The sequence below is a fragment of the Limulus polyphemus genome, unplaced genomic scaffold (assembly GCF_000517525.1).
Source record: "Limulus polyphemus unplaced genomic scaffold, Limulus_polyphemus-2.1.2 Scaffold1510, whole genome shotgun sequence".
NCBI lineage: Eukaryota > Metazoa > Arthropoda > Merostomata > Xiphosura > Limulidae > Limulus > Limulus polyphemus.
In genome coordinates, this window is record NW_013667120.1 from 199217 (window position 1) to 211480 (window position 12264).

Below are 12264 nucleotides of genomic sequence, written 5' to 3' on the forward strand. Positions count from 1 at the left end.
AAATCGGTAAGAAATCCATAAACAATGGCAATCGAAAAAAAAAATAAACACTTGAAAAAAAAAAGAGGACAACAAAACAAACAATAACAGCTGATAGTCAGTAAAATTGTGTACGTCCGTTTGCGCACTATCTTGTGAATATTATCATTTTTCTTATATTCTTCTAGAATTTTCATAGTAATTCCCAACTGTATCCATATAGCTATGTTAAAAAACGTGCCACATTGAAGCTATACAGACAACTAGTCTGAACAATGTTTCGGCTCGTTCTAGTGTTCCCTCTTCAGGTCGGTGTGATAATGTCTCCAAAACAACACAGTTATGCTTACTTAATTTTTTCACTAATCCCACACAAATTAAATGTTTTTATAAAACGACTTGAAAACTTGTATGTAAGCTCTTGATTTTCAATTATTTATATACGAATAAAAAAGTTACAATGAAATTGTGAGGAGAATGTACGATCAAGGAAGGTCCCTGAGAGTTGATTGAGCCGTTTAACACAATAATCTAGTTAGGTTTCTGTAATTTACAGATTCGAGATAAAAAGAGGTTTTGGGGATCTCAGGACTAGATACATGGATTTACATGAAAATTGGCATGAGAATACAAGGTATTGTTCAAAATAGAAATTACATTTATTCATGAACGTTTTCATATCACGTCCATTCATATCACTGTCATTCCAAACAAGGTGCGCAAAATATTTTGCGAAGTTTATATTCCTCCTGAATTTTTCTTGGCAATTTATTAGTTTGGTTGTTTGTTTTTTGAATTTCGCGCAAAGCTACACGAGGGCTATCTGCGCTAGCCGTCCCTAATTTAGCAGTGTAAGACTAGAGGGAAGGCAGCTAGTCATCACCACCCACCGCCAATTCTTGGGCTACTCTTTTACCAACGAATAGTGGGATTGACCGTCACATTATAACGCCCCCACGGCTGAAAGGGCGAGCATGTTTGGTGGGACGGGGATGCTAACCCGCAGATTGCGAGTCGAGCGTCCTAACCACCTAGCCATGCCGGGCCGTTTATTAGTTATAGTACAAACGTGTTATTGTTGCGAATATTTTCTTCCTTTTACCTATACTTCAAACCGTCCCAAAAAATAAGAGCTTAATTTCTATATCTAATGTATAGGTAAAAAAATTATTTACGAAGCTTCTCGATAGTTTACTAAATCATAATTAAAACATACAGAACGTTTAAGCCCTACAGTTTATATACATGTTTACATGATATTCCAAAATATCTCCAAACATGAGCGCATGATATTCCAACATTTTCAAAATACGTGTACAAGACATTCCATCATATCTCAAGTGTGTGTAAATAATAATCCAACTTATATCAAAATATGTGTGAATAGTTGTCCAACATATCTCAAAATATATGTACATGATATTTCTACAGATCCTTGCCTTATGTTTATACTTGTGACTGATTTACTGCCAAACACCATCCATCTGAAATATTTGTATTTATGACAAAGCAGCTACTAAGACTATCCGCCTCTGTTCCTAATTTTGAACTAGTGATCAGACAGAAGACACTCAGTCAGCAGCACCATACCGCCCACGCCAAAAATTTGACTGTCATTCTTGTAATGTGCCCACAGTTTAAAGTGCGAAGAATATTTTGTGATATCACACTGATTCGAACCCGACTCACACCAGATCCTTGATCTACAGTTCTACCACAGGTGAAAGAAAAAATTTTCAAATTCAGTTGACCAATGTTCTAACTTCAATCTCTATAGAAAATCAATGTTGTTAAGAAAAGATAAAAAGTTCCGTAAACTAATTTATCCTCTTTGATAATGTTAAACTCTTTAACCAGAGTAATTTACACACTTTAACAAAAATGCATGGACAGAAATGAGGCAGAAAAGAACTTATAGGTGTACTTACCGTTAGGCAAGATATGGCCACTTCGTGCTAATGTGTATCTTACTGTTCTGGAGGTAATAATCATACCTGTACTTACCGCTAGATCAGATTTTAAACCCATTTTTATACTTTAATGTGTAGTTTCCAGTTTAAACATCCATTAAAATTGAAACCTAGAAATTTAGTATATTCTGTAAATTTTGTGAGGGGTGAGTATTTTCATTACTAATCTTGTCTCTTTGCTTTCTAGGATCCCCTACCTCTTTTTCACAGGATCCCACTCTGTGGCGAGTGTTGCCCAGTCAGATGTGCTTTTATCAAACCAAATTCACACTAGCAAACATTAACACAATATACCTACAGGCAACAGGCTCTGTGGAAATGGGATGTTCCATAAGACCACCTACAGGCAGACCAGGTGGTATTATTGCTGTACTATGCTGGACTGCCACTCATGGACTAGCAGAAGTAAAACATAGGGGGGGATCCTGCCTGTTCTTGCTGGTAATTAGATTGGATAAATCTGTGTCAGTTTGCTTTTAAAAATTTAGGGAACTTCGTTTCTCATGACTCCCAAACACAACACACATTACCCCCTCCCTCCCCATTCTGCTAGTGGAGCCAGTTCGAGTGACTTTCCTCTACTCTTAGAGAAAAAGGTTAAGTTGAGGGCTCTCCTACCCGGGTCCCTAGAAGTGTTTTTCTCAGATTTTGGTACGAAAGGCACTAGCCTTTGGGGGAGCCTACTAGTAATACAAGTTCAGATTTGATGCTCAGGTATCTGGTTGGGTAGAGCATGGCTCTTCTTTTTGATCAATATTGGTTCAGTACATTGTTTATGAAAGAGGGTCCACTGTCTCCTCATAATTCCAAACTCAGAGTGGTCCCATCATGGTCCCATGAGTGCTCATAGTTCTACACCAGGTGAGTTCTGTTTCCTCAGGTTGAGTACGGCATACCGGATCCCATTATTTCAAGTTTGGGGTGTTGCCTTTCGGTCTTCTACAGGTTGAGAACAGGGATTGTCTGCTTCTGTGTTGTTTACCTTCTCGTCATGATTACAGTGGCTCAGAACACATCACTCTATAGATACCAGATGGGTTCCACTCACAAATATATCTAATGTGGCCCAAATGCCCTAGCCATGGCCCTATAATTCCAACCACGAGCAGTGGGACCTCCACTACCTGATTGGGGCCTGACCAATGGTGATGACGGATCACATCAAATTCAACCAATAGTGCATGATTTAGTTTCCGGGTGAAGAGCATACCTGTTCTAGATGTAGTGTGGTTCTCCCACTAGGATGCTAGTCTTCTATTGGCATGAACATATCTATGCAGATGCATTCTGTATGAATAATGCCCTCACTGGCCCCTCCAACTTATCAATGTCGGATTCTAGCTGTAGTGTGAGAATAGGTAAGTATATGTTGGAAGTTAACATTTTCTTAAATCAAAAATGTATTTCCAATAATACTTACCTACTTTCACACTCTCCGACCCTTGATCCCCATTAAGAGCCAGTGTTAGAGACTGCGGATTGGGCCAGTCTCAAAAAAGTGATAATATTATCTGAAGTAGGTGCTTATATATACAGTACCAAGATAGAGGTTACATTGATGTAGGTGGATAGTGTCACAAGACAGATATTGCCAAGGACAATTAAGTGGGGTATAAAAGACTGGAGACAGCAAGAAAAAAACAGACCAATACTTAAACAGGCAAATGAAAGAAAACCCTAGCAATCAAGTAATAGCTGTAGTGTGAGAAGAGGTATGTATGTTTTGGAATATCAACCACAATGTTAGAGTTTAACTTGGCTTCAGAAAAACATATAGAACCTATATTTAAAATATTGTAAAATGAAATTCTGCTTCATGTTTACTTTTCTTAAAGTTTTTATTACTTCAATAATTTTGCTTTTAGTATATGTAAATCATATCTTTAATAAAACTAAATCATGTTGCATATTTTGCTTTCTTATTGGTATTACAGAAAAATTCACTTGAGACCTTTAAAATCTAGGCACCTGCATAAACTAGTATAATGAATTTAGTTTTTCTAGATGTATAATTTTTTATACTATTATTAATAAGAACTTCTGAATGAAAGAACAGTAACCTTCCATATACCCATTGTTCTTTGTAAACCATATTTTTTTCATACTCTTTCATAAAAAATCATAAATATGTGTCTATTGTTCATATTAAAATGATGATCTTTGCTTTATATTGCAAAACATAAACAATACACATGGGAACTAAGAAATCATACTGACATTCATCTTTGTGATTAATTGCAATTGTAATCTAAACTACTTGTAAGATGGTCAGTTGCCATATCAACAAGTCCAAATATTAATCTCACAATACTACTTTCCATGTCAAAATGGTCAGACTCTGATCAGCAAAGCAGAATTAAAAACTATATTTAATTAGAGTCAACTCTTAGATGAGATTAAGTAGATGAATTAAATACTTTAGCAAGTGTTACAAATGTTAAATACATGTCAGTTACTTAAAAACTTAACTGGCATATGATATTAAACTATAACTATTAGCATAAAACAATACTTAAGTGTTCTTACTAAAGAAACAACAGTATTATATTGAAAACATAAACAAATTCAGATACAACTTCTACTACATTATAGTTTTCAAAGCTCTTCTTAACAATAAGTCAAACAACTGCAAGTAACTATATTTCTAGCTTAATGAAGGCTTACCAACACCATTGTTTATTAAGCATAGAGAAAATTTTCAAATATGTGTCCAAATGTTACTTTAATTATTAGAAAAAGACTTTTAAAAGTTGTAGTATTGTACTTACAAGCTGCTACTTCTGTATAAACACAAACAAATATGGTTTCTGCCATACAGCAAATAACTTTCATGCCTATTCAACATACTTATAGTCACAATTTCATCTTCAAAACTATCATGACCAGCTGTCAATTAAGTTATAAATGAAGAATAAGCTACAGAAAAGGCTGTTTTACGCTCTGTTTTGACTGATGGGTTTACTGTCATAAATGTTCATGCAAGTATTCAGTCAGTGAACCGTATACATCTGTTCATAAATTATAATAAAACTAGCTTAAAAGCCAGTAAAAAATGATGGGAAACTATTGTTGAATGATTAATAAAAATTATAGGATTTAACTAAAACGAATTTGTCTGTACCTCTAAAATTCACCTACCCTTCACTTATTTCATCAGTCGTGAAGTAATTCTTTAATCACCACATTTATAATAAAAAGTATGGAGAAAAATGAAATGTTATCATAAATAAAAGTACATGTGCACTCTGAAAGAGACTTAAACAGCACTCTTGAGCCTTTTCACTGTATTCTAGGTCAGGAAGTAGAAAACATAGTACAGACATTCCAACACAAATTTTCAACTCTTTCGACTGTACAAAAAATAAGAGATATTTGGTAGTAATAAATGTTTATTTTCTTTATGTTTTAAGGCCAAGTAGATAACATATGTGTTAAAATATCAAAAGAATATTTATTAACATTTATTCCCCACTTAAAACTTTTTAAACACTGACCCTATAACGTTAGTAATAGTAGGCCTATTTGTAGTCTAATTTAATACATAAATGTAAGGCTTAGCTGAAACACTACTTGGTAAATTTTATTTTGCTTTTGGCTACAACTCAATGTCATAAAACTTCTGAATTAAACTATTTTGAATAAAAAAACAAACCTTTCTAACAAATCAACAGGAATATCGAGCATTCAACATAAACACCATAGTTGGCCTAAGAACAATCAGGTGATAGTCTTGTTGCTAAGAAACAATGTAAAGGGAATAAGCCTTTTATAGTTAGTGATGTCTACCAGTTATGTATGTCAGTAATGCTGATCATGGAATACGTTAGTGTGCCCATAGGATATAACATAATTAGTACATAGATTTAATTAGGTGATCATAAAGACTACTAACTCTGAAAATGAAAGTTTAGTACAAGCCATCAAAGTGGTCAGAAATCAACCTCAATCCTAATGGAAACATGCAAAACTTCTATGCTTGTAAAGATACGAGATTTTTCTGCAAGTATGTTCATTATTGATTACATCATACTTACACAAGTATTCTAAAAACTGCAACTGCGAAATAAATATGTAAGTGTACAAACTGAATGCATCAATGTTGTTGTGTTGATGGCTGACATTATACATGTTATGTATCATCTATGAATATATATATTTAAAAGTACAGAACTAATTAATGAAAGTGGTTGATAAATTTGAACCCACTACCTCTCACAATGGATAATACTGAATAAAATAACACCATTTATTAAATGATACAGCCAATAAAAAACTTAGTTACCACACAATACATTAGAAAAATATGTAAATAAATTATGTTAAATATGTGCTGTGTATGTGTTTGAGAAGAATGATTGATCACAGTACTTTAAAGTTTGTATATGTAACAATCACAAGATAGTTGTACATTTTATTGAGAACTCTGAAAAAAATCAGACGTAATACTATTACTAAGCAATGTAGCAACAATGACAAATGTTGAACTAATTTTAGTTATGTTTAAACAAAATTGGACACATATCTCGATATACATATATAGATAAACAGTATGACTAGCGATTTGATTAACTTCAGTATATGACTTTTACTGTTCTCTGGAACTTGGGCTCTTCATACCAGAAACTGTAAGACATAAAGATTCCAATTTAATGTTCAGAGCAATAGATAAAAGTTAGTGGTAATATTTTATCATTAATTCTGTACCTGTAGATTTTAGATAAACTTGAAAATCAGTTAATCAATAAATTTGGACAAAATTACATTTTTCTTTATCTTTTTTTCAATATTTAATGCAAGATAGCTGAGAAATGTTAAAAAACAACATAGTATGCACTACTAGTTTGATTAACAGGTCTTTTTTGCTGAAGAGTTAACTCATTATATTACAATTTAGCCTTATTTTTGAAATATTCACCATGTCTTTCAATAATGTTTTTACTCAGACTGAAACAAACAATGTTACTGCATGTGTTACCTAAAATAGAATGTTTTCAGGATTTGTCACTTACAAGCTATACTTTCCATTGGCTATTCTATCAGATTTTAACCTAACAGTTCTAAGACACATACACAGAACAACACATTATAATAATACATTATTTCAAAATAATAACATTTTGTATTTGACCTCTGATGTGATAAAATTTGACCTGACAGTATGGCATATTTAAAGATTTGACAAAGGTTGCAATTTATTACATTCCAAATGTTAATCCTCCTTACTTAATGATAGTAGTTGTGTTTCATTTGTTGTTAAGCACAAAACTATAACACAGGCTATCTGGGCTGTGCCCAGCACAGGTATCAAAATCTGGTTTTTAGCATTCTTACTTTAACTTTGTTCGTCATATTTACTTGAGTAACTTACATCAACGTACTGCAGACATTTGAATTTTGAAATTATAAAGATGATAAATAATGATTAAACATTTTTTTTCAAATCTTAGAAATTATTTTTAACAAACGTTTCAGATCTCAAAAGACTCGAGCAAACACATTACGTTCTTACCTAAATTATAATTATAAATTCAGAATTACCACTGAGCCACTTGTAGGCTGGAAGTTGTAGCAAATTATTTACTGATTAATAAGCTCTATCATCTGTTACGTTTGGAAAGAATTATAAGATTTCTAGAATTTGTCCCTGGTGGGTCAGCAATAAATCAGCTGGCTTATTATGCTTAAAACTGGGTGGGCAGAGCACAGATAGTCCAACGTGTAGTTTTGTGCTTTACAACAAACAAACAATTTATGCAGTCTTGTTTCTTTCTATCTTACTTCAGGAAGTATTCTATACTTTATTTATAAACCAACAGCAATAAGAATAAAAAAATTGTGAACAAACATTTTTCTCTGGTGCCAGTTTTCAAGGTTTTCTATACAACCAAAACTTCTTCAGTGGCAAAAATCCAGAATAAATATTATATTACTTTTCTGGAAAAAATCTTATCTAAAACTTTGTGTTCTCTTTCAACAAAAGCAATTGAAAAATATAAACTTAGCCAATAAACTTTGGAAGACAACCACTCATACAGATTTTATCAATAACTTAAAACTGTTTTTTTCAATAGCTTAACCTTAAACAAAGACAAACAAAATCTGATCACTGAAAATAGTCTTAGTCTGATGATCCTGTAAAATTAATGTTTTTGTGCAATGATTGTTTCTTCTCAAGTTCATATGAAAAAAAAACTGCTTTTGATAAAAAAAAAGTTATTACCTAAAAGTACCATTGATGTTCACACATATAATTAAGGCTTGAATGCAAGTTTTCCTTGAAGTGAGTTTTACCTGGAAAATCAGTTCCAATCTGTATCTTTGCCGGGCTAATGCTGACATATGAGCCTGAAGCACGATTAGACAAGCTAAGCCTTGATGATTTACTTGTTGGGATCTGATTATCACTTCTGTTGGATTTCAAAGATGAAGCAGAACTTAAACTATGCAAAGAAGTATGTGAACATGCACGTGAAGGGTGAGGAGAATTTCGTTTAGTTGGAAATGGAATGTTGGCCTGTAAAAATTATAGACAATACTCAATAACATATCTGCATTTTTTACACTCAAAGATTTACACCCTACAGTTATTGGTAGCATTTCAATTATCATACAAAGCAACAATCTATTCTGGTAAGAATACATGCACATTTGGAGTGCTTACTGTATTAAGAATAGTGCTCCAATTTACTATTTGTAATTTTTTAAATTTCTGTAATGTTTTAAAGAATACATCATACTAAATGTCCAGTGTACTTTATATGACATTGATAAACACATATATCTGACCTCGTTACATTTACATAAGCAGAAATGTTAAACGGCTTCAAAATTTTGACATAAACAATCATTTACAAATAAGCAGTTATTTCATTAAACTTTTGTTTAAATACTATATAATAGCAACACAATGATTACAAACAGCATGTCTCACTTTTACAAACTGTTTTTTCAGTTCTTCATTTATGTTTAAGTCGAAATCTGACAAGTCAACCAAAACATCCCTACACCTTTTTGCTACTTCTTGAAGGAGACGTAGTCTGATATCCTTCTGGAAAATATCACATTTTTAAGTAATGAAGTATCTTCGTGAAGTAAAATGTTTAATTTTTCTTTTCTAAACACTATATCTACATAAAATAAGGTTAAAGTTAAACAAACACAGGATATTGTTTAATATACTATTGCATTTTGAGGCTCAGAAACTACTAAGACGTTAGTCATTCTTTCTCATCTTAGATCATGTGATTAAACAGGACAAGTTTTATTCCTTAAAATTATCGAAAAATTATATCTAAAACAGTGTAATACAACTCACAAAAATAATCCAGGAATTGTACCTAGACCTCACATTAAAAGAATTCTGTGTTTTTTAAATATTAATAAACTAGTATCATCAGGACTGCAATAAAGCTCCCTGCACATACATTCTTGGCTAAAGTAACTTTTTCTGTTTTAAAGCAGGCTGCATAATATTTAGTTGTAAAAAGTACACTTCGATGTATCAAATATCAAAACTATTCTAGCACTATTATGGAAGCAAGTTTTGCATGAAAAATTATGACAATTATCAAATTAGTTGCTATAATTTTCTTTTGGTTTATAAAATTCCAAACTTCTTAAACAATGCTATACTCTATACACACAGTAAGCCTAATTATTGAGATACACTCACCTCAATTTCAAAATTCTAATAGTTTAAGATAAAAAATACAAACTACTAAACGTTAATCTTTAGTGTTATATTCTATTTCTATTGAAACTATTATTAAATAATGCTAACATTAATCAATATACTTAACATGACCTGTGTATAAGAGTAAAGAAATTATGTGATATTGGTAGATTTTTGTAATATTTTACTACAATATTGTAAGACACAGGTACTTATAACTAGCTTTTGAACATATGTAAATGAAATTATGAACCTTAGTTGCAAATTGCACACACACACACACACATGCACATACATGTAAAAATTAATTACCTGTCATTATAACTACTATATAATGCTTATGTATAATGTAATAGTGGAAATCTGATAGACATTTAGGAATGAAACAGAAATATAATAATTTATGTTACATCACATTATGACACTTATGCAAACTGTGTATAATTATACTAAAAATAATTAATAAGTGTAAGTTTAGAGTGGCATCTTATTACTGTAAAATAACATAAAATATTGGTCTAAATTAATCCCAACAGAATTAGTAATATAATAAAAATTTATCCATGGAATTGCATGCCATTTTGTTTAATAAAACTACTGCATTCTAGTTGCATGACTATTTTGATTTTACAACATTTTAATGTTATTGTTGTCAATGTTCAGAGTTAACATATGTAAATATTCATAATACCTTATAATTTGTAAGGCATTCTTGAGACAATAATTCTTGAAGTTCTGCATTTATCCGTCCAGTCTGTTTTTCTGCACGAGTTATTTTCTTTTTCTGTTCTTCAAGCTCCTTTTGAAACACTGTTGATGTAGAATCCTTTTCCTGCAATAAGCTCTGTACATGGGTTTTTTGATTTGACACATCTTCCAATGCTTGCTCTAAGAAACAACAATCATTCTGCAATTCTGAACACTGTTTTTCTTTCTCATGGAGTTTTTCCAAGCAGTTTGATAACTGACTTTGAAATGAAAGAAGCTGCTTCTGTTCTTCACCTGCCAGTAAAAAAAACTCCTTTTTTGAAGTAATACTAACAATAACAGCTCATATAACTGTTTTGTTTGTTGATTTCATACAAAGTTACTTGAGGGCTATCTACACTAACTATCCTTACTTTTGAAGTGATAGGCTAGAGGGAAGGGAAGGCAGCTAGTCAACCCCACTCACTGCCAACTCTTGGCCTAATATTTATCAAGGAATATCAGGAGCGACTGTCACCTTATAATGCACTTACTCCTTAAAGGGCAAGCATGTTCGGTAATAGGTTTTGATCCTATGACTTAACCACCAAGCCATGCCAGGTCCCATTCAAATAGTGGTTAAAAGTAGTCACAGATACAATTTTGGGTCAATACTCAAAATGTTCCCAAATAATACAAGATAAGAAATGAGAAAATAACACAGAAATAAACCAACAAAAATTGAAATGAACATCAATTGCCTAGTTCAGAGTGAAACTTGAAGAACTAATCTATAAAAGTAGCAAAGATGGCAAAGACAACATTTTGAAAGACTTCTGTCTTTCTTCTTCAGACCAGCTTGCACTGATTTTTGCAGAGGTTCATACATTATCCAGGAAGATTGAGGTAGATCTGATGTGACTGTCTAGTGTTTCTTGTAACGTGGTTGGTAGAACGACCAATGATTTGACCAACAGTAGGCACAAACTGCTGATTTCCAGTCCCTAGTTTCTGTTTACAATGGTTTAATCATGTTGATATAAAAAGATTCTTTGATTTTTGTCATTTTTCAGAATTTGATCAATCTTATATATATTTAAAATCAAGGTGTCTGTTCGAGCATTTGTCTGCCTCCCGTTTGAAAAGCTGCACAGGGCAAAGCTCAACATTCACTTTTGAAATGACAGGAGAACAGGCATGAATAATGTTGATGTCAAATTTTATTTCACAAGGAGGATATTCTATACTAAGTTGTTAGAAATTAACCACACTATCATTCACATTTCAAAATAATACAAATGTAGATTTATCATATGTTATTGTTGAGCGACTCTTAGCGTGACTGAAATGTTCAACAATTACTTTTCATGGTGGGCAGTATATATAGCTCAGAGCTTTGACTCTAAGTGAAACCAAGAGTGCAACACAATTAACCTTTTTAAAGTCCATGAAATAATTTAAACTGATAGATTAACTTAAACTTTACCTGTCACTGGGGATGGGTACTTTTGCTTGTGCATCTATAATTGTCCCAGTCTATTTTATGTCCACTGACATGGCAAATGCCAAAGTAGAATTTTATGTTTTTATCAGTTTTGTGCAGTCTTCATGTTCTTTTATTCTTGCTTCAAAGTGTCTTCCAGTTTCTCCAATGTAGGTTTGCTTACAGGAACATTTCATGATGCTTTTGTGTTTATTATCAGATGTTCTTTGTTTAGTTTTAACAAAGAATGGTCTGAGTGTTCTGTTAGATTTCCAGCTGACATCAATATTGAACTTTTTGACTACCTGTTTGATATTCTCATTTAGGGTTTGCACATAAGGAAGTTAAATATTGTTGAACTTGTATTTCTTGTCTCTTGAATAAGTTTCTTTTTTATGTTCTTCAAGCTATTGGTGATGAAACTAGAGGGCATACCCGTTCTGTTTAGGACACTGTATGATGTGTTGGCATTC

At 32.4% G+C, this 12264-nt stretch overlaps 1 protein-coding gene across 3 annotated transcripts in view; it reads right to left on the reverse strand.

Moving 5' to 3' along the window:
• Positions 1 to 5982: 5982 nt before the first annotated feature.
• Positions 5983 to 12264, reverse strand: part of LOC106463892 (coiled-coil domain-containing protein 39-like) — a 69250-nt gene continuing 62968 nt past the window's right edge. For all 3 annotated transcript variants that reach the window (XM_022391528.1, XM_022391530.1, XM_013923972.2), the window contains exons 18-21: positions 10313 to 10623; positions 8881 to 8997; positions 8241 to 8463; positions 5983 to 6572 (exon numbers count right to left, since the gene is read on the reverse strand). In XM_022391528.1, coding sequence (XP_022247236.1) covers positions 6535 to 6572; positions 8241 to 8463; positions 8881 to 8997; positions 10313 to 10623 — 689 coding nt within the window. In that variant the 3' untranslated portion in view covers positions 5983 to 6534. The remainder of the gene's footprint in view (positions 6573 to 8240; positions 8464 to 8880; positions 8998 to 10312; positions 10624 to 12264) is intronic.